The sequence below is a fragment of the Megalobrama amblycephala genome, linkage group LG4, assembly GCF_018812025.1.
Source record: "Megalobrama amblycephala isolate DHTTF-2021 linkage group LG4, ASM1881202v1, whole genome shotgun sequence".
Classification (NCBI taxonomy): Eukaryota; Metazoa; Chordata; class Actinopteri; order Cypriniformes; family Xenocyprididae; genus Megalobrama; species Megalobrama amblycephala.
Window position 1 is genome coordinate 12,549,071 of NC_063047.1, and position 23,912 is coordinate 12,572,982.

The 23,912-nt window shown below is 37.6% G+C and overlaps 2 protein-coding genes across 10 annotated transcripts in view; one reads left to right on the forward strand and one right to left on the reverse strand.

Moving 5' to 3' along the window:
• arvcfb (ARVCF delta catenin family member b) overlaps positions 1-12,731 on the reverse strand; it is a 190,726-nt gene extending 177,995 nt beyond the window's left edge. For 6 of the 9 annotated variants that reach the window (XM_048187602.1, XM_048187605.1, XM_048187604.1 and 3 more), the window contains exon 1: positions 12,706-12,724. The gene's annotated coding sequence lies outside the window, so the exon portion shown is untranslated. Of the gene's footprint in view, positions 1-12,705 lie in introns of all 9 variants that reach the window. The other 3 variants (XM_048187610.1, XM_048187607.1, XM_048187606.1) reach the window with 2 other exon arrangements.
• Positions 12,732-20,231: 7,500 nt separating this feature from the next.
• Positions 20,232-21,246, forward strand: LOC125266074 (proteasome subunit beta type-8-like). Its single transcript, XM_048186547.1, has 3 exons — positions 20,232-20,402; positions 20,645-20,849; positions 21,072-21,246. Exons 1-3 carry the CDS (start codon positions 20,247-20,249, stop codon positions 21,158-21,160), a joined length of 450 nt encoding a protein of 149 aa, XP_048042504.1. The 5' UTR covers positions 20,232-20,246; the 3' UTR covers positions 21,161-21,246.
• Positions 21,247-23,912: the final 2,666 nt, after the last annotated feature.

Consider the following 23,912-nt stretch of genomic DNA (forward strand, 5'->3'; position numbering starts at 1 on the left):
AAATAATACACATATATATACACACACACATATATATATATATATATATATATATATATATATATATATATATATAAATACAGTATTTGAAATATTATTATTTAAAAGGGTCATGAACAGCATTTGTTTAATTATTTTAGCTTCTTGAGGTGTACTTATAATGTTAGTATGATTTTTACATTAAAAATATGCCCGAGGGGTGTTTCAAAGATGGCCGCCGAGTGAAATGACTTGTCTTAAAGGGACTTTGACATAACTTACAGTAAAAGTCTGAAATTGTGACTAATTTACCAAAGTAGTAGATAGTTTTGGCGAGAGTCCAGAACTCAGTCACTGATAAAATTGCGCTGTGTGATTGACAGCTCCAGGAGTGTTCTTTGGTCGCTTTCTTTAAATAATTCAGAGATTATTTTCATGCTATTAAGAGAAACAATGTGAAGGGAAATATAAATCCCAGCCCAGTTTCAGGTAAATTTAAGTTGGTCTAAATTAAAAGAAACAAGTTCATAAAACTTAAAATGTGTCAGTTTCGTGAAAAAGATAAAGAAAGTTCTAAATACTCATAAAAATTAATTTGATTGAACTAATATTTTAATTGCCGGTTGCCGGTACTTCGCCACAGTCAAAGTGTATTTTGGGGTGAAACGTGAACTGGACGTTTTTGTGAGATTCACACACCCACATGACTGTCATGAAGATGGAAGACACAACAGTGTCTCAGATGTAAAACACACAGAAGTGTTTAACCTGACAAATAAAACTTGTGAACATACTGTATGTGAATTTTTTTGCTTTTGTGATGTGACAATCTAAATGGCTGGAAGATACGCGCTTGACTGAAGAAAACTTTGTTTGTTCAAAGTTTGGAGAGTGGAAAGTGTGGGACTGACGGCAGAGTTAAAAGGTTTAAATAAAGCTCAGAGCTGATGGCAAAGTTGAGGTGGGTTAATCTTGACTGACTGGTGTGGTGATACAGAGTGAAACCACACTGGTCACTGTGAAAGGGCAAGAACTTCAGCTTTGTGCTTTGTCACAGAACAGTGTTGAACACTTCAAACACACACAGATGGGCTTACAGAAAGTATTTCAATGGGTCCCTCTACACACAGGACTGACTGAATAGATGCCAGTTCTGAGCAAAGGGGGGAAGCAGATTTATCCCATCCCATGAGCCCACTGGACCAACTGCTATTATCATTTACAGAAGCGTTTCAGTCTGGCAGGAAACAGATTAGTTTCACTGGTTAATTATATTACCTTTCAACATTACAAAAACAAATTATAATCTTAATTGTTTAATACTGGCAGTGATCCACATCGAACTCACTCTATCCTTCTGTTTTCCTCTCCATCTTCCACTTTCTTCAACATCAGACTTTAACAGCTTGCATTCGTTATCCATTGACGACCTGGGAGAGCCGACTTTTAGACCGTAACGTTCAAATTCAGCTCATAATCAAATTTTGCATGTTCCTCCTCAGAACTCCAGCATTCTAGCTGAAGGAGGATGAAATAAAAATTACAACAGAGTGTAAGTTTTTCAAAAGATGCCAGACATTTGTTTGTGTGTGTGCGTGTGTTTTGGTAGATCTTAGTTTCTCGCATCTGCAGATGCATGACCGAAGACACAACCGCTGAATTCAACACTGCCTAATGAGCTCTGCAATGAGGCTCAGCCACGGTCCTTTACCTCACATGAACTCTCACCCAGCCCTCTACGACACTGCTATTCTTCATTCCATATCCATTGTAAACAAAGGAGGCTCCACAAATCAAATAGAACAAAAATATTGAATTTAACAAATTGTGATAAATTACAATACTGTAGGCTGTCGTGCAGACTGAGAACAAAAACAGCAGTTTGCTCACATTGTGATGAGCCAAGAGAGGTTTATAAACACAGACCTTCCCACACACACAGACCTGTGCACAAATCATATTTTAGAAGTTGGTTAACTTTAAAAAAAAGAAAAAAAAAGAATTGGTAATATTTGGCACAATCTGTTGGGAATCGTCCTGCATTTTCTATCACAGCTGTCACAAAACACTGGCTTTTTTTTGTTTTGTTTTTTGTAATACATAATAAATGGCATGATAGCACTAAAGTTTTATCAATGCATCACCCACATTTTGATTCTAATGGAAAGAATTTGATAAGGTTGCTGTTGCTATGGTAACAATTTCCAATTTTCATTTTCTAGACAAAGGAACAAGACATTGTTGACATTGTTATGAGGGAATGAACTAATCCCATTTTTGATGAGATCCCAGAATTGTGAAAGACATACATCGAATCAATAATGACAGTACAATAAAAATCTCAGTTATTTAATTCAAGTCACTGAATAAGAGCATAAAATATACAAAAAGGCTGCTTGGATTACCTCATTCACAATGTTTTATGGAAGTGGGACTTTACACACTCTTTTGATGAGATTCCTATTCCAAGGAGACTACAACTTCTCTTATTGGTAGATCTTGCTTAAGGATTATAGTACTTCCCTAGTACTTTTACAGTACTTTTTTTTTTATGAATTCGAATCACATTGATTTATGACTTCAACGTAAGTGTTTTTCTAACCCATGGTAGGACTGTTATTTTTAAGTTATTGTTGAAAATCATTTTCTTGTATAGAGAAAATAAAAGGGAAATATGTTATATGAATAATGTGTTCAAAAGTTCGGGGTTGGTAAGATTTTTTAAAGGGTAGGTAACAGTTTCTACTAATCTCATGTTAATCTTGAGTACCTGGAGAGTAGTTTTTGTAACCTTCATATCTCTGAAAAGTCTTTAGTTTTATCATATTTATAAAAGATACATACACTGTACCGAGTCTTTCCGAAAAAAGCCGAGCTCGTGGAGGTGTGCCTGCCGTGGGCAGAGTTAAAGAGTCAAGAGCGCGTGCAGCTTTTGCGTAGAGATTGTCGACATCATTATAAATAAAAAGATAACAAAAACGTTCATGTTGTTTACATTTTATGTACTTGCACACCGATTGCCAACAAAACACAGACATCTGATGCAGTTTTACTCACCACCGATCTGCAAATCCAGCGCAGAACTGGGACTTGTTTACAAAGCATTCATCACCGATTTTCCGGGAACAAACAAACATACATGCACAACTCTGTTGCTGCCCCGGAAAAACAATCTTCATCCACTATTCCCATAACGCTGGGTTCTTTGGGAAGCTGAAAAAGGTAATCTTTCCCTCACAACCAAAAACACACTCCTTCGGTGACATTGTTGAAAAATCTCTCGGCTTCCGTATCTCGAACGAAGCGCATTGATGGCCGTGCTCTTGCTCTGGGCGATGTATGTGTGCTCGCTTATCAGGAAGAAGTGCCCATACAAGGAATTCCGCCCTTTATTACACGATAAAGGGCCATATTCGAAAAAAAAAAACTCTGAAACCTGGTCCAAAACCAGAAATAGTGTATTTGGCACAGAAATACTTGCAACTCGTGTTTTGAAACTTTGGTCATGTTTAGCATGAGAATGCAACTCTTTAACGGTGTAAATAAGTCAAAATGCATAAAATAGCATTAGACACCCCCTTTAAAATGATTTTTGAAATAAGTGTCTTATGCTCACAAATTTATTTGATCAAAAATACAGTAAAAACAGTTATATTGTGAAACATTATTAAAATTTAAATTACTGCTTTCTATTTAAATACATTTTAAAATGCAATTTTCCTGTGATGGCAATGGTGAATTTTCAGCATCATTACTCCAGTCTTTAGTGTCACATGATTCTTCAGAAATCATTCTAATATGCTGATTTGGTGCTCAAGGAACATTTGTTATTATTATCAATGTTGAAAACAGTTGTGCTGCTTAATATTAATATGAAAAAATACTATCACGGTTTTTTTTAATCAATATTGCGAATTTGATTTTAATAACGTTTAACGATTTCAAAACAATATTTCCTTACACATACTTGACTATATCATTTTTGCAAGCTGGCATTATTGCATCTTTTGATATGCTGTGCAGTTCGCCAATGCCTGTATTATTTTTGTGCATCTGGTCCGGAATGTGCCATTGTTTTTATACGTAAACAAGCTAGACAGACGTCTTTAACCATTGTGCTCACGTCTTTTGCAGAATCTCAAGCATAACGTCATTCTATGCGGTGCTCAAGGTAAAAGAAGTTCAATTGTGTCTCGTGTTTTTAACAGTAAAAACACATTCTGTGTGAATACTCTACTGTCTACAGGAGGTCAGAAAGCTCTCAGACTTCATCAAAAATATCTTAATTTGTGTTCCGAAGATGAACGAAGGTCTTGGGTGTGGAACGACATGAGGGTGAGTAATTAATGACAGAATTTTTATTTTTGGGTGAACTAACCCTTCAAAATGTATGATATATAGACATTTAAGGACACAAGCCTTAAATGGGAGATCAAACATTCCCACACACAACTCGCACCCGTCCCCCAAAGACAATCCACAACAGCCACACACACACACACACACACACACACACACTTAGAGAGCTCACACAAAGCAATCCAAACCCGAACTGATCCATTGATGCTATGCATCCAAACAGCTTCATTTGGACAGTGGCAATGATGTCTCCTTAACTCAAAGTAAACAATGCACCGTGTCAAATCTGCATTTGTGGAGGCTTGAGACAGTGTCTCGCAGAGTAATAAGAGTTGAGCAAGGAAGGAAATGCTAATGAGTGCGGCTTTTATTCAGCAGTGACAGATACAGTCTGAAAACACTGGTAGCTTAAGACAGAGAGAGAAAGCTGGGGAAAAAGACGGGAAATGCACCATGCTTCGGTAAAAACGGTTCAAGTGAGGAAAAAAAAAAAACAGCAAAACGAAGCTAGGAACACCATTTCCTCGTTGTTTATGTTTGGTTTCTGATTCTCTCCCTTCAACTTCAACTCAAAACACTTGTTAGAGCCACAGCGCACTGGCACTCTGATTAGCAGAAGAGTGCCTGTACGAACATCGTGCATTAATGTCCCTCCTCCGCTTCCAGCAACATGAGAGAATGAGAGGAAGCAGTAACAACCCAGGAAGTTGAAGAGTTTCTTTCCTCTTCTGCCATTGGAAAGAGCAGCCTCATAGATCTCTCTTTGCTTCTCTGTCTCAGCGATGAGTACGCCTTAATGGCGCTGTCGATTGCCCCACTTTGCATTTATCCAGTTCAATGTGCATAATTAATCTGCAGTGCAGTATAACTCTTTAAGTTAGAGGCCACTGAATATCTGGATCAGCCTGCAGAAATCTCCTCCTGCCGGCTTTCATAAGGCTGGCAATTGCGCATTAATTTGTGATATTGTAGCAATTAATAAAAGTTGACAAGTCAGATTTGCTGGAGCAGCAGATAACTCAATAATTATCTTATGGAGATTTCGAAAGAGGCCAGTGAATGGGAGTATATGCAGAATAACAGGCCGGCACAGCAGTTGGAGTCATTACTGGAGGACATCGGGCAATAATGTGACACTGTTGTTTTATTATGAGCTTGAGTACGTGTCAGAGCGCAGTATGTGGTAATTACAGTCAATCAGACTCACATACACCCTCTGACTGACAAAAATTGCAGTCATTCATGCATTCAATAACTCGCTTACAAACACACATACATGGTTTGTAATAGTTAAAGGGCACCTATTATGCAAAATCCCCTTTCACATGGTTTTTGGACATAAATGTGTATTGGCAGTGTGTGAACACAATCACCCTATGATAAAAATCCACCCACACCTTTTTTTTTTTTTTATCCCCATTAAAACCAAAGCAGTCTCATCATGCTGTTTTCATTTTCTGAGGAATGTGACGTCACATTCCTCATGCCCTGCCCACGGCCGCTGATTGACAGTCCTGCATTACCATAGTTTCTGCCCTCACCTAGTTGAGCTGTCTGCCATTTTCTCCGTGCTCGAGCAGCTGTAGTGTTCAAGCAGCATTCAAGTAAGAAATTTATTCTTATTAAAAGGTGCCCTAGATTATGTTTTTAAAAGATGTAATATAAGTCTAAGGTGTCCCCTGAATGTGTCTGTGAAGTTTCAGTTCAAAATACCCCATAGATTTTTTTTAATAAATTTTTTTAACTGCCTATTTTGGGGCAGCATTATAAACACGCCGATTTTATGCTGCGGCCCCTTTAAATCCCGTGCTCTCCGCCCACAGAGCTCGCGCTTGCCTTAAACAGTGCCTTAACAAAGTTTACACAGCTAACATAACCAGGGCTTGACATTAACTTTTTTGCTTACCAGCCACTGTGGCTAGTGGTTTTCCAAAGTTACTAGCCACTCAGCATTTTCACTGGCCACAATTTTAATGTTGGTAAATTACATTTTATATGATTAAAGTTGACTTTGTTATGCTTAAATTACTTTATTGAGTCATTTTACTTGATTTAGAAGATTTAAAACCCTTTCAAACTTTTAAATGCAGATTGACCACCCAAATCAAGACTACATTGTATATCAGCTGGTACAGGTGGGCAAGAGGTAGACAATATGAGCATGGGCTAATATGAGAAATTTTATAAGTTATTTGTGTTAGGCTATATAAAAGAACAAAGAAGCAAATTACAAAAACAATAGTAAATTAAAAATAATCTTTTTTCAGATACAGTAGGTTATTTAACATATAGCCTAGCCTACATTTATTTAACATCTTTTGTTGTTTGATTAACATTAATGACAGACAGGTAGGCCTATTTAATTGGGCTGCTGAATGCATGGACGTAACTGACGCATATTCAGTTATTACCCACCTGTTTACGTCCACTTAAGCCATAACCGACTGTATTCACGCGAGGTACTCCACACAATGGACATTTAGACATCTTGTGTGCACGTGTATTTGACTACTCAGGCGCGAGGAGAACTGATCGCACGCGCAACAGAGAGAGAGAGCGCACGCGAGAGAGCGCTTCTGTTGTGTGTCATTCAGCGCAATTCCGCCTATCCCTCCTTCACTAACTGCACATAAATAACGAATTGTGTGATTGGATTGTAATTTTGTGCTACGACGATCTTCGACGATCATTTGGTTGTAAACTGAAATTATATTCAACCCGCCAAAGTGGGTAGTGGGAGTGGCTGTCTTACCCGCCACAGCTGAAATCTACCCGCATTTGGCGGGTTGGCGGGTGTTAATGTCAAGCCCTGAATATAACCCTCAAAATGGATCTTTACAAAGTGTTCGTCATGCATGCGGCATGTATGCGTCGGATTATGTGAGTGTTGTATACTGTTATATTGTTTACTTCTGATTTTGAATGAGTTTGATAGTGCTCCGTGGCTAACGGCTAATGCTACACTGTTGGAGAGATTTATAAAGAATGAAGTTGTGTTTATGCATTATACAGACTGCAAGTGTTTAAAAATGAAAATAGCGACGGCTCTCTTGTCTCCGTGAATACAGTAATAACCGATGGTAACTTTAACCACATTTAACAGTACATTAGCAACATGCTAATGAAACATTTAGAAAGACAGTTTACAAATATCACTAAAAATATCATGTTATCATGGATCATGTCAGATATTATTGCTCCATCTGCCATTTTTCGCTATTGTTCTTGCTTGCTTACCTAGTCTAATGATTTGGTTGTGCACATCCAGACGTTAATACTGGCTGCCCTTGTCTAATGCCTTTTATAATGTTGGAAACGTGGGCTGGCATATGCAAATATTGGGGGCGTACACCCCGACTGTTACGTAACAGTCGGTGTTATGTTGAGATTCGCCTGTTCTTCGGAGGTCTTTTAAACAAATTAATATAAGGAGGAAACAATGGAGTTTGAGACTCACTGTATGTCATTTCCATGTACTGAACTCTTGTTATTTAACTATGCCAAGATAAATTCAATTCTTCATTCGAGGGCACCTTTAAAGCTCCTAAAGTTAATTCAATAAAGAGCAGTGAGTGACTTTCTGTTTTTCTTTTGTTGTTAGATTCAAATTAACAGCATATATACCAGTAGGAACTGTATATTATGCTGCTTTCACTTTAATATACATATCTCAATGCGATTTCTTTACTTGCTGAATATGTGCACAAACATTACTGACTGTGTTTATGAAGTTTTTGAAATAAGCATGTGTGTATTTGACAGTTTATTCGCGTTAACACATGAAAGACAACTTCTAAATACTCACGGGATGCCCCGTCTGACATCCAGCTCTCTGAGCCAATGCGTCGGGTGTGTGCGCTCAGAAAACCGTATTTCAGAAGTTTAGACTGATATGGCTTTAAAACGCATGCAGATGATAGAAGAATTGTAATGTCACATGAGCGTGTCCGCGACAGATATCATCAAAACCAAACAGATATCATGTTTTAGTTTTTAGTGGAGAATGCACAAGCTATTGGCTCCGCCCTCTGGGGGGTGGGGATCAGCAGCTCATTTGCATTTAAAGAGACATACACAAAAACAGCTCGTTTTTCTCTCACTCAAAAATTGGCATTTTCAGCATGGTATAATAAATGATCTGTGGGGTATTTTGAGCTGAAACTTCACAGACACATTCTGGGGACAGCTGAGACTTATATTAAATCTTGTAAAAAGGGGCATAATGGATGCCCTTTAAGGTTTTGATGTTTTTGAATGAAGTCTCTTATGATCAACAAGGCTGCAATTATTTGATCAAAAATATAGTAATATAGTAACAGTAATATTGTGAATTATTTTCCAAATTTAAAAGAACCGTTTTCTATGTTAATATATTTAAAAATGTATTTTATTCCTGTGATGGCAAAGCTGAATTTTCAGCAGCCATTACTTCAGTTTTTAGTGTCACATGATCCTTCAGAAATCATTCTAATATGCTGATTTGGTGCTCAAGAAACTCTTTGCATTATCATTAATGTTGAAAATGTTTTTTTTCTGCTTAATATTTTAGTGGAATTCATAATACACTACCATTTAAAAGATAAGGTTAAAAGCTTAAAAAGCTTACAAAAATTAAGCTTAAAAAAAATCAAGGATTCTTAAAACTGATCAAAAGTGAAAGTGAAGACATTTATAATGTTAAAAAATATTTATTTCAAACAAATGCTGTACTTTTGAATGCTTTCTAATCAAAAAATCCTGAAAAAAAATGCAATAAATGTTTTCATAATAATGAGAAACATTTTTAGTAATTGAGCATCAATAATAATTATTAATAGAGTACCAAATCAGCATATTAGAATGATTTCTGAAGGATCATGTGACTCTAAAAAGTAGTGGAGTAATGGCTGCTGAAAATTCAGATTTGCCATCACAGGAACAAATTGCATTTTAAAATATATTAACATAGAAAACAGTTCTTTTAAATTCTGATGTTTCACAATATTAATCCCAAATAACTGCAGTGGCTTTTTTAATATATATATATATATATATATGTATAAACACTTCTGCTTTTGATTTTAATGGAAAAACAAATCAAAGAAAGAAAGAAAGAAAGAAAGAAAGAAAGAAAGAACCACCTCAATATAAATGGCTGGAGTATCTTCTCCATTAGATCCATCTGATGTTAAACATCATTAGGGCCCTGCTATCTATCTTCCCACAATACAGCAGGAGCAAGAGGGAAACACATTGATTTATTTGGGGATCGGCACCGTTGCACTGCTGAAAGAAACAGAAACAGACCAACGACCAGAGTACTGTCAGCCTATTCAGCATTCTTACTAAAGAAAGACAGACATGCTTACAGAGAGTGAAACTGCCCCCTATGGGTGAAAAAACAAAATGCAGGGAAGGAATAAATATTGCTCCCAATTCTGAAATTTTGCTGCCAACTTAAAAAAAGAACTCAGTTAATCAATGTATATTATCTTCTTATCTTGCCTTTTTCAAAACAAACACATGCATACATACAGAAAAAGAACATAAAATCGATTACACTTTATTGCTGTCATCAGGCTTTAACAGTTCTTGCTGAATTACCGTTACCCGTACATGCTTCACCACACTTTCATTTTAGCCAGCATCTACAAAGTAATGAGGCCATTCTTAATGTAAAGTATCATGATCAATGTGTTTACAATAAGAGCCTACACAACATTGTGTGTGTGTTCATCCTAAATCTAACAGCAGCAGCACTAACTATTTACTTTGCTCTTTCAGCTCTTTGTGAGATCCACATTCCTTCAACATTTAGCCGAAAAAAAGAGGAAGAATGTGGCATGCAGGGTGAGAAATGAATAGAAATGCCTTTTGTTATAGATTGACAGAGCTTAACAGACAGTCCTCGGTACATTGCACGCTTTCAAAAATGAGTATGGAACTGATCCACAAGTAAATAAAAAGGCTTTTTTGGGGTGCTGTGGTTCAGTTGGGATTATGTAGGACAACCGAGAACAGTCAAGACGTTAGTGATTCATGATGTAGTACATAGTCAGTAAGACAGTAAGTGATTTTGGACATTACACACGTCATCTTTCAAATCTAATCATTAGCAGTATATCAATCATCTTCTTAATAACCATCTACAAGCTCATTAAACGTGTCAGTCTTCAGCTTTCGAAACATGTCAGTAAACAAAAGATGTGTGTGATAACACCATGCAGCTGTGAGATGTAGTGTTGATTTGTCAAGCATTATACTTTCAAAATACAGAGCAAATTCTCAATCACTGTTACAATCGGACGTGAAGCGAGCATCGTTATTCAGCAGCATGTATGCAGTGCCAATGATTAAACAGATGAGTGGCCAGAGCTGTCAGCTGCGCTCCTCTCTTTGGAGAAGAGAAGAGAGAAAGGAAGAGAGGGAGGAAAATAGAGCACAAATTGGCAGAAGCCCAAACTCATTTGCATACCAAGATGTGGTAGGGCTCCGTAAATTCCCCTCGTGGTGTGAGGGCAGAGTAAAATCCCACATTAGAGTACAGACTACACACATAGATTAGGCCTATTTATTAACACCACAGCCAGAAAACTAAAGGGATTCCTACTGTACCTGGATACCTTTATTAGAGCAATACGTATTCTCAATGAAAGGAAGATGAAGGGAGAAGGTGTGTAATGAAAAAACAGACTTCATTTGAGTATTTTAAATGGTTACTTACTGTTGCCAGTTTTGGAGAGTAACTAAAGGCTGGAATACACTACATGACATCTGAACATACAGTATTTAAGGCATCATCACTTGCCAACTTTGTAAAAGGTAAAAAAAAAAAAAAAAAAAAACTGGACATCATACACCAAACAACTGCGGATCACACATTACCAGACTTCAAGTCGATTTGAACACAACAGATTCACACAGAAACATGTGCCTTGTTGCTTGGAGATGCATAACAAATGAAAACAATATGCGTTACAAAATTGGCTCAAAATATCATGGGTTTGATATCCTCCAGCTGTGACTTGTCCAGACAGCAAATCATGGCAAAAATCTGAGCAAAAGTTGTGTAGTGTACCTATTACGCAAAATTCACTTTTATTTTGTTTTTGAATATAATTATGCGTCCGCAGTGTGTGTACACAACTATCCTATTGGTAAAAGTCCATCAACTCCTTTTGTTATTTTCCCCATAACAGTGTTTCAAATTGAGCCATTCAGGAATGTACTCCATAGAGTACCTCAAGGACGGCGTGTTTTTGTATGCAAAACCCGGAAGCGAGTTAGCATTTTAGGACTTCCGGTTCCATCGCCCTAAAGTCAATGGGTTTTTTAAATGGGTTTTTGCTAAATCGCCTGAAATAATAATGTCTGTGGTAAACAAAGCCTCTAAATATTTTCACGTTTTGATCTATGACATAAAACACACCAGTTATAACCCACTTGTGATTCTTTAAACCTTTATTGAGTCTTAAAAATGGCGGTTGCTAACAAGTTGCTAAAAGGGACTACTTCCATTGGCAGGGACTTTAGACGTCATGACAAACAGGATATTTCACATAAAAAAAGTGGATAAGTATTCATACACAGCACAGATCATAATCAGCGAGCATGTTTTTAAATAAAGTTGTTTTTAAGTAAAGTTTGAGGAAGCTTGGTGGTGGTGACGTTGATCCGCGACCATGGTGTGCTGTAGTCCGCTTATAGCCTACAGTTAGCTTTTTATATCTGACGACTTTATTTAGGCTACAAAATATATAAATGTTGTGTTAACTGAAAGATTATCTCGATAGACAAAACGTGTAAGTGTCATAACCCTTTGTTAAACACAGAGCTTATTTCTATGGGAGTCTATGGGAAAAATGCATAGGCTTTCGATCGAGGAACCGGTGCGCCGCTAACTTCCAGGTTTTGCCTACAAAAACACGTAATCTCTGAGGTACTCTATTGTGATGACACACTGAAACAGGGCCCGCCCACGACTGGTGATGAAATCTGCCCAATTAGCTTAGCTCCTCCCCTGAGTAAGCTGTACACAGTCCGCCATGTTTATCTCCTCTCCAGAGCATTTAACAGCAGCATTCAAGTAAGAAATGTATTCTTATTAAAGCTACTGCAGTTATTCAGTCAAGAGCAGTGTGTGATTTTCTGTTTTTCTTTTGTTGTTTGATTCATATTAACAGCATATATAGCAGTAGGTATTGTATATTACGCTGCTTTCACTTTAATACACACATGCAATATACACATGCATGTGATTTCTCTGCTGTTCATGCTCACAGACATTACTGACTGTTCATGTTAATTTTTTGTTTTTGACATAACCTTGTGTGTATTTGATAGTTTAAGCACAATGAGATGCTAAATAGAAATTAATTTATTACTCACAGGACGCATCGTCTCACAGCCAGCTTTCTGTGCACGTGCTTCGGATGTGTTTAGAAAACCATATCTGAGAAGTTTAAAATGATATGACTTTAAAACACATGCAAATAATAAACTTTCATGATGATAAAGAACTGTAATGTCATGTGAGCGTGAGATTATAATCAAAACCAAACAGATGTTTTGTTCGTTTTTGGCAGAGTATCTGATGCATGAGCTGTAAAGGCACAGTGCTATTCTGTATAGGAGGGTGGGGAACAGCAGCTCATTTGCATTTAAAGATACATTTGTGCTTCCACTCAAAAATGGCCATTTACATTCTGGGGACACCTGAGACTTATATTACATCTTGTAAAAAGAGGCATAATTATGTCCTCTTTAAATGAACAAGATTTGTCAGTAGTTCAGGTGTGTTCAAAATAGTATAGTTTTTCCAATAACAAGCAATTTTCCTTAAAAAACAGTGATGTAGCATGACAAAAAGCTTAATCGCTATTTTAATGTCACATTTAGCATTACATCAGAATGAGCAATAATTAATTAAACATGTTAATGTTTAAAAGACTGATCCGTTTTTTTTTTAGTGACAACCATTCTGATGAAATTCAACCATTCCAAAAATGTAAATGAATTAGTTCAAATAGATCCGAATGTAGTTTAAGAACTTTAACTACACGCCTGAAATGTGAGAAGTGCCGGTATGCAAAAGGGTACTCTACAGATTAAAACATAGGAAGTGCTGTGTACCGGCCCACTTTGAGCACTGGTTAGTACATCATATGTCACTGAGGTGTCTTGAAAGAGCACATCATCTGAAAAGTAATGTATTATTAAAATTTCATGTCAAGAATTTTAAGTGTGTTTTTTTCATACACTGACAAGCTTCATAAAAGAGTGAATTCACAAATATTCTGTCAATCGTTGCAAAAAAATATGTACAAAAAATGCAAACCATAACAAGCCATCATGCCAACCGACATGACTGTGCTTGACTAAATGTCTGGCTGGGGTCAACACACAGTGTGTAATGAGAGGATGAAGCCGACACCACAGGAATGTGGTTGAAAGCCCTTGAGAGACAGGCTCTTAATGCCATTTATACACTGCTGCACTGACCACTGCAGGAGCACAGGCACAGACCCATGGGAGCAACGTGAACTCACTAGCAGCCTTTATCGCACTGCTATGCCTGCCACACTAATGCCTGTCACCTTGACAAGAGCCATTTGGCAGCTCAGACCTGGAGCCTGAAGTGAGTGAGAGGGTGACTGTGTGTGTGTGTGTGTGTGTGTGTGTGTGTGTGTGTGTGTGTGTGTGTGTGTGTGTGTGTGTGTGCCTGCATGTATGTCAAAGACCCCAATGAAATCGCTTGATGAGCAGTCTTTCCTGACATATTTCAAATGCATATACAGTGTTTCCCAAAGGTTTTTTTTTTTTTGAGACTATGGAGGGTGAACCTCGCTCTAGGGGGGTCTGAGGGCATGATTTTTTGTAATGCAAAATTTGGTACATTTTAAAGTTAATTGCATTAATGTGGTGCACTTTGAAAGTTTCCAATTAAAAGCTCCAACCCATTTTCATCATCCAAAATGAACAGTGAAAAGCCTTTGCATTGACTTCTACCTGGACTCAAACCTCTTTTTATATTATTATTATTATTATTATTATTATATATAAGACATTTACTTTACTATTGTAATACAACTGCACTGTAAAAACAAATGTAAATGAAAGTATATTATTTTATTTTACACTACAATGGGAAAAAAATGCAATACTATTGTCTTAATTTCTTCACTTGCCAGATTTTATTTTGGAGGAAATATTTTGTTTGTGCAAACAGGTTTATAAATGTGTCACAGACTAACTAGTGAAAGGCTGCAATCTGTCAACAAAAAAAATGTTGAAAATTATGCTAATGTGAAAAAAATGTGTAACTGCTGCCCATTTCGTTCCCAAATGCGCATTAAACTGACAGCACATACAGAGATGGATTTCGCTGCTTTCACTGTGAACGGAGCTGTTCTGAGATGTGGAAAACACCAGATCATGTGAGCAAAGTGCCAAGGGAGTAGAATATTAGAATATTATATAACGGTAAATTTGGTCAACTTTTATGAGAAAGCTACAGAATAAACATGGACTAACAGCCAAAAAGCTCTAATTCTGATTTCACAGGGTCTTTAATTGGATGAACAATGAAGGTGGACAGACCTAAGAAGTGAGAGGGCTAAAACGAGAGCAACATGGAGGTGCAAGAGCGAGTCTATGAGCGTGTGTCGAAGTTGTGAGTCGTATGTACGCCTGCATGTGTGTTTGAGTCAGAGAAATCCACTGCTGCACACATGTCAGATGTGTTGCATGCCATCCCATGTTGGTCAGGCTAAAGGTTGTCAGGAGGGCTTTAAAAATAAACATCTCTGGAGTGCCTATAAGGAGAAGAGACAACAGCATGCCCCAGGAGCTCCGGTCCCACCAGCCCGGGATCAGGGTGATAGCTATGAACACATATAAGCTCACTTACAAGTCTTTTGAAAATGAAATCACTCAGCTCCACTTCACTTCCAGACATTTTTTTGAAAGGCAGAAACAGAGCTGTGAGGCAGAAACCAAATGGCCTCAAAGGAGGACGTGGGGTCTGGCAGGAAAGCAAGTGCAAATGGGTTTATGAAAGTTTTTAAAAGATAAACCATAAAAACAAAATGTAACAAAACTGATACTAGCTTGAGGCAGAATTAAACATTGTTTTTCAGTGATTTTGAGTTCAGTATCGTGATTTGTATTGAATCATGATTCGTCCCTAGTGGATAACACATAAAAAAACAAAAAAAAATATAGCTGCGAGCAGCGATGGCGGGCCCAAGCCCGGTGGCACCGCCACCCCGGTGGCTTCAGGGCAACTGTGCACAGCGGGCAATAGGCACTTAAAACGGTTAAACATCAAAGGACTATGTCAAATTCACTCCACATTTACTGCACTACAAGGTGCCACTATAGAGCCCCTCCTCCCTGCCCATTTTCAAAGGATTACATGTGCCAAGTTTTAACATTATTCTGATGAATTTTGAAGCAAATCAGGTAAAAATAAGAGGGTGATCTCAATGTATGCTGAAAGTGACACATTTTCTGCTTCCAGTTGGTGGCGCTATGACTTTGAATCACAATAGTCACATCCATGTGATCAGCCTTGTACAACGAAGACTAAGCCGAAGTTTCATCAAAATCAATTAATGTATGCAGAAGTTATAACACTTTGTTTCCCTTTTCTTGCCATAAATTCGTTGCCTCGCCACGGCCAAACCGTTTGAGATATCCAAAATCCGTTTGCAATTAAACAACTTCAATGTGTTAGCAACAAGTTAAAAAAAGTTTGGTGTAAATTGGATAAACCCTGTAGGAGCAGTAGTATAAAATTCATAGCCTGTTTTTTCAAAAATTAACATTCAAACCAAAATAGCTGACTTCCTGTTGGTCGGAGCTAATGAATGTAAATTAGAAAATTGTCCGGCTTGATGAGAACAATATGTGTACCGAGTTTGGTGATTGTAGGAAAAACTAACCCCCCCACTTTTGTCAAAAGGTGGCGCTACTGAGCCCCTCCACCACGCCCATTTCTATGGCTTTGTCCATGTCTACTGGTTGACAATATTGATGTGTGTGTCGAGTTTCATGCAATTTGAGCATGTTAAGAGCCTCAAAAACACTCAAGAATATTATTACAGTTTGACCTGTTGCCATGGCAACAATATTTCAAATATCAAAAATCCTGTCATAGGTCTACATCTGCTGTGTATTGACATTACACTGATGAAGTTTGAAGCAAATCAGGTAAAATAAGAGGGTGATCTCAAAACATTTCAAAAAGTGATACACTTCCTGCTGCCAGTTGGTGGCGCTATAACTTTGACTCACAATAGTCACATCCATGTGATCAGACTCCTATAACGAACACACTCGTGAAGTTTCATAAAGATCAATATATGTATGCAGACGTTATAACACATTTCCTGTTTCCTTTTTCTCGCCATAAATTCGTTGCCTCGCCACGGCCAAACCGTTCGAGATATCAAAAATCCCCTGGCAATTTTTAATCATCAGTGTCTTGACTTCATGCTGACCGAGTTTGGTGGCGATCGGATTAATCGTCTAGGAGGAGTATATCAAATTCCAGAGCATGCGTTTTTCAAACAACCCTTAATAGCTGACTTCCTGTTGGCGTGGTGTTTAACTTAGAGCACGAAAGTTGTTCGGCCCGATGAGGTCTATATGTGTACTGAGTTTCATACTAATACGTGCAAGCGTGTTTAATATATGGACCAAATTTTCAGACTTTTTTCAAGGGGGCGCTGTCGAGCCCCCTGCCACGCCCGGGTACCAGCCTCTCCGGCGTCCTAATGGCCGCGGATTCCAATGTGTGTGCCAATTTTCAAGAGTTTTTGAGCATGTTAAGGCCCCCAAAAAGCCCCGGAAGACGGAAAAAAAAAAAAAAAAAAAAAAAAAAAAAAAAATAAATATAGCTGCGAGCAGCGATGGCGGGCCAAGCCCGGTGGCACCGCCACCCCGGTGGCTTCAGGGCAACTGTGCACAGCGGGCAATAGGCACTTAAAACGGTTAAACATCAAAGGACTATGTCAAATTCACTCCACATTTACTGCACTACAAGGTGCCACTATAGAGCCCCTCCTCCCTGCCCATTTTCAAAGGATTACATGTGCCAAGTTTTAACATTATTCTGATGAATTTTGAAGCAAATCAGGTAAAAATAAGAGGGTGATCTCAATGTATGCTGAAAGTGACACATTTTCTGCTTCCAGTTGGTGGCGCTATTACTTTGAATCACAATAGTCACATCCATGTGATCAGCCTTGTACAACGAAGACTAAGCCGAAGTTTCATCAAAATCAATTAATGTATGCAGAAGTTATAACACTTTGTTTCCCTTTTCTTGCCATAAATTCGTTGCCTCGCCACGGCCAAACCGTTTGAGATATCCAAAATCCGTTTGCAATTAAACAACTTCAATGTGTTAGCAACAAGTTAAAAAAAGTTTGGTGTAAATTGGATAAACCCTGTAGGAGCAGTAGTATAAAATTCATAGCCTGTTTTTTCAAAAATTAACATTCAAACCAAAATAGCTGACTTCCTGTTGGTCGGAGCTAATGAATGTAAATTAGAAAATTGTCCGGCTTGATGAGAACAATATGTGTACCGAGTTTGGTGATTGTAGGAAAAACTAACCCCCCACTTTTGTCAAAAGGTGGCGCTACTGAGCCCCTCCACCACGCCCATTTCTATGGCTTTGTCCATGTCTACTGGTTGACAATATTGATGTGTGTGTCGAGTTTCATGCAATTTGAAGCATGTTAAGAGCCTCAAAAACACTCAAGAATATTATTACAGTTTGACCTGTTGCCATGGCAACAATATTTCAAATATCAAAAATCCTGTCATAGGTCTACATCTGCTGTGTATTGACATTACACTGATGAAGTTTGAAGCAAATCAGGTAAAAATAAGAGGGTGATCTCAAAACATTTCAAAAAGTGATACACTTCCTGCTGCCAGTTGGTGGCGCTATAACTTTGACTCACAATAGTCACATCCATGTGATCAGACTCCTATAACGAACACACTCGTGAAGTTTCATAAAGATCAATATATGTATGCAGACGTTATAACACATTTCCTGTTTCCTTTTTCTCGCCATAAATTCGTTGCCTCGCCACGGCCAAACCGTTCGAGATATCAAAAATCCCCTGGCAATTTTTAATCATCAGTGTCTTGACTTCATGCTGACCGAGTTTGGTGGCGATCGGATTAATCGTCTAGGAGGAGTATATCAAATTCCAGAGCATGCGTTTTTCAAACAACCCTTAATAGCTGACTTCCTGTTGGCGTGGTGTTTAACTTAGAGCACGAAAGTTGTTCGGCCCGATGAGGTCTATATGTGTACTGAGTTTCATACTAATACGTGCAAGCGTGTTTAATATATGGACCAAATTTTCAGACTTTTTTCAAGGGGGCGCTGTCGAGCCCCCCTGCCACGCCCGGGTACCAGCCTCTCCGGCGTCCTAATGGCCGCGGATTCCAATGTGTGTGCCAATTTTCAAGAGTTTTTGAGCATGTTAAGGCCCCCAAAAAACCCCGAAAAAGGAAAAAAAAAAAAAAAAAAAAAAAAAAAAAAAATAATAATAATCCTTAGAAGAACAAGAGGGCCCTGCGCGAATTTTCGCTTGGGCCCTAATAATCCTTAGAAGAACAAGAGGGCCCTGCGCGAATTTTCGCTTGGGCCCTAATAATCCTTAGAAAAACAAGAGGGCCCTGCGCGAATTTTCGCTTGGGCCCTAATAATAATAATCCTTAGAAGAACAAGAGGGCCCTGCGCGCTTAATTCGCTTGGGCCCTAATAATCCTTAGAAAAACAAGAGGGCCCTGCGCGAATTTTCGCTTGGGCCCTAATAATCCTTAGAAGAACAAGAGGGCCCTGCGCGAATTTTCGCTTGGGCCCTAATAATCCTTAGAAAAACAAGAGGGCCCTGCGCGAATTTTCGCTTGGGCCCTAAAAATAATAATAATCCTTAGAAAAACAAGAGGGCCCTGCGCGAATTTTCGCTTGGGCCCTAATAATCCTTAGAAGAACAAGAGGGCCCTGCGCGCTTAATTCGCTTGGGCCCTAAAAAAATAATCCTTAGAAGAACAAGAGGGCCCTGCGCGCTAATTCGCTTGGGCCCTAATAATAATCCTTAGAAGAACAAGAGGGCCCTGCGCGCTAATTCGCTTGGGCCCTAAATAATCCTTAGAAGAACAAGAGGGCCCTGCGCGCTAATTCGCTTTGGCCCTAATAATAATCCTTAGAAGAACAAGAGGGGCCTGCGCGCTAATTCGCTTGGGCCCTAATAATCCTTAGAAGAACAAGAGGGCCCTGCGCGCTAATTCGCTTGGGCCCTAATAAACGGAGCAATTCCAATAGGGTCCTCACACCATCGGTGCTCGGGCCCTAAAAATATGTGAAATATGTAAAAATGAGCTAAAAAAAATTATTTTTATCATTTATTTATTCACTCTTATGTTGTTCCAAATTCGTATGGCTTTCTTTCTTCTCCTGAAGACAGAAGGTGATATTTTGAAGATACTAGTCGAGTTGTTAGTTTCATGTTACCTTTATGTCCTTTTTGGATCTTGCAAGTTGGCTGAAAAAAAAAATCTTCAGAATATCTTGTTTTGTGTTACACAAAAAGGAAGTCATATGAGTTTGGAATGTAATGAGGGTGAGTAAATGACGATCATTTTCATTTTTGGGTGAGCTGTCACTTTAAGAAGAAGAAGCACTATTCTATGTGTTTTTTCTTGTTTTGATTTAAAATACTAATATAAAAAAAACTTTGCACACATAATTAATGAACGCAGTACCCAGGAATTCAAAATGCACATTTCCCCATCACAATGTGATTTCATCTGAAGAAATTAAAGTGTGCAGAAGCCAATTATGTTCTGCTGATTTGTTTGTTCTGTCTTTGCAAACTGTTTGTCTTTAATGTATTAATATGTATTTATGTGTTTTTGAAAACAGACTTTACAAACTACGTAACAAGCAGAGGATCTCAGTATCTGCAGCCTCCAAACTCCTGTCCAACATGATGCTGGGATACAGAGGCATGGGCCTGTCTATGGGGAGTATGATCTGTGGCTGGGACAAGCAGGTGAAGTCTTTGTTTAAATGACTGGCTTTGTGCTTTTTGCTTATTTGCATAATTTCAGTGTGCCCAATCTAGGCATATAATATTATATAATAATTAAATTAAATTAAATTAAATTAATGGTTTTTGAATCTGGATTTGGAGATCTGGAGTCTTAACATGTTCTAAGTAAGATTCTAATCTTCACACGTAATAAGCATGCATAATTATCAGTTAAATTCATATTAGTCTTTTCCTCACATCAGGGTCCAGGCCTGTACTACGTGGATGATAATGGCACACGTCTCTCTGGCCGGATGTTTTCCACTGGTTGTGGGAACAGCTATGCGTATGGTGTCGTGGACAGCGGTTATCGTGAGGATATGACTGTGGAGGAGGCATATGAGCTGGGTCGTCGTGGAATCGCTCATGCCACACACAGAGATGCTTACTCTGGTGGTGTGGTCAACCGTAAGTACAGCAATGTATTACAAATTCCCTGCTGGCAATGATCTTGAAACCGATCCCTTCTTTAACAGCAGTATTGACCTGCATGAGTCATTATGCTTCAACCTAAATATGTCTATTTGGCCCCTTTTGGTCTTAAATTATTAATTAATTTTTTTTTGTTGCATACTGTGTTTGTGTGCCGTACTAAGAGATTACGTTTTCAAATATGTTTTCTCCTTTTAGTTTACCACATGCAGGAGGATGGCTGGATCAAGGTGTGTAAGGAGGATGTGTCAGAGTTAATCCACCACTATAAGAAGGGAATGTTCTGATCACATCTGATGCCTCATTTATGCAAAACTCACTGTTTAATTACTGTATCTGATACAGAAAAAAATAAAACTGCTCTCAAATCAAATGCGTTCTGGTTTATTCTTTTTCGTAATATTTCTGAATAGTACTATTTTCTGTAACTCTTTTAGCAAATAAAAAATTAACTTGAGCTTACTTTGCAGGACAAATATAGCCCTTGTATTTGTGATGATTTGTTGTACTTTGAAGAAAACTTTTCTGTTCACCTCAGGCCCTATATTAAGATTGGAGGTCAACAAATATGGGTTTCTCAATGGACAATTCTTAAGCTATAAACATAACCATAAACCATTATATTTAAATGAGAAATTGTCCCAGCATAATGGGGTTAAACAAAAAGTGCAGGGACAATTGACACTTTGGGAAAACAAAAGTACAAATTTAAGTTTATAATTTTTTTTAATCTAATTCATTACCTTACCTTACCTTTTTTTTTTTTTACAATTGCTAACATCCTTTGTCCAATCTGTAGTCACTTTTTCAAAACTATTAACACAATTAGCACAACATCTGTCTGTTTTGACCATACCATTTACACTGTTCTTGTTGTTTTCACACAATATGCAGTCAATTAAAAATGTTTCTAATTTTCTTTTAATACAAGCTTACTCAATACGTAAATCATGGATCTGTCTTGTCCTATTTACAAATGCTGTTTAAACACAGCATGCAAGATAGTATAAAGCCTCTATTTCTGTAACAATAGCAGCTCAAAAGTATTGGAGACAATACTTAAGCAGATCAGTAAAGTAACAGATCACTGAAATATTGAGAAATAGCTGATTCCAATCTCAGGCATAGTCAGGTGTTGAAGTTCTTGCAGTACTGGACATAAACAGCAAAAAAAAAAAAAAAAGAGGACTCTTTGAATTGGTTTTGTTTGATGTGGATACAGAACAACAGAGAGAAAGAGAAAATATCTGGGTGAGGGAGAGGAATAGTTGTAGGAGGGAGAGGAGTTGTTGGATCAGTGAGAATTGAGAATTTCTGTTACTTACTATTTTTTTTTAATAGTATAAAGTTCTATAAAGTATTCTGTAAGTTTTCTATATTCTATATAAAGTAATGCTCGCATTCAACACTCAGCCAAAAATGTAGGATGGTTTACAGTAAAGGAATCTGAATTATATATATATATATATATATAATATAATGGATTTCATATTGTCTATTTTATGCAGGTAGAACTTAAGACAAGCAATGCAGTTTATGTAATCAGCTGTTAGTATTTTGACATTCACTGTGATATGATTGACTATGTTCCTGTTGGATAGAAAACTAGTACTAGTGTTTTGACAAAATGATAAGATATTGAATCGGGTTTGCTGTGTTTTGATAGTGGATGTAAAAAGAAGTTTTTGTTAGCATTTTGAATAGCATTTACCATAGAGTTGGTATTTAATGAACAAAATGTGGTTCTGGGAAGAAAATTAACTATTTGGCTAATTGTGTGATGTAGGTGTGTTGCTGTGTTAAGAGTTTAGAGTACTATATTGGTAAACACTTTGTTAGCAATTGCAAAAAACTGTAACACTTGTGTATGTGATCAGCTACATCTTATTATTTTGATAGTATTTGATTTTTTAGATTCTGAATATATTTCAATATGGTATTACTGTAAAAATGTAGCATATTTCTGTCTTACAGTTTTTCACAATTGCTAAAACATTAAACTCCATCCTCTGAACCAAATTCCCAATGGCCTCAACCAATTTGTTGAATAAATCACTCTTTCTGCAAAACCTTAAACAAGATTCAGGTAGAAACTATTTGCAAATCCCATGCACTCTTTTCACAAAACTCTAAACACTTTCTCACTTACTAAAACACATTTTGCACTGTGATGTACTTGTGCTGCAAAACGCTAAACACAAGCAGCAAAAGTTAAACACAACTACAGCACAGTTTTCATTGTTTACACACAACAGCTCATAGACATACCCTAGTGAAAAAAAAAGTATACTAAGTATACTTGCAGCAAGACTAATTATTAGTATATTTCAAGTGTGTTAATGATTAGTTCATTTAAAGTGTGCTATTTTGAAACAACTAATTTTGTACTAAGTATATTTAAGTTGAAATTAAGTAGTATTAAAATACAACTTTAAGTATATTTAGTATACTTATGTGTGCTAAATTGGAACAACTTCAAGTATACGTAGTACACTTTAAGTATATGTCTGTGTAGGGACTAATTACATGCTTGATTAGTGATATTAAAGTGTACTTAATTTGTGTTATAACAAGTATACTTTATTTGTGTTAAAAGTATATTTTTTGTTATAATATATGTTGTATTATAAGTATGCTTTATTTCTGTTATAAGTATATGTGACGAGCAGTGCGGGCGAGAGCCGTGAGGGAACGGCGCGAGGCCGGTGACGCGAGTGATAATCACCTGCGAGGCGCGCCGGCCTCGAGTCTCTCACGGAGGAGCTCCGGAGGCACAAAAGGAGGAGCAACATCAGTGAAGGACGAGAGAGGACCAGGCCTGGACTTTATTTGATGTTTTATTATGTTTGTGTGGCCGGCAGACGTCCGCGAGGGTCTGCCGGCATTACTTTCGTTTTGTTCTTTGTTTATTTTAAAGGTCCCATTTTTTGTGGTTTTTTGAAGCTTTGATTGTGTTTATAGTGTGCAATATAACATGTGTTCATGTTTCGCGTGTAAAAAAACACAGTATTTTTCACATAATTTACTTATCTGTATACC

Coding starts and splice junctions, on each gene's coding strand:
- LOC125266074 (XM_048186547.1), top strand. CDS start 20,247: ATGTATTTATGTGTTTTTGAAAACAGACTTTACAAACTACGTAACAAG. Junction 20,403..20,644: donor TCTGTGGCTGGGACAAGCAG/GTGAAGTCTTTG, acceptor TCCTCACATCAG/GGTCCAGGCCTGTACTACGT. Junction 20,850..21,071: donor CTCTGGTGGTGTGGTCAACC/GTAAGTACAGCA, acceptor TTCTCCTTTTAG/TTTACCACATGCAGGAGGAT.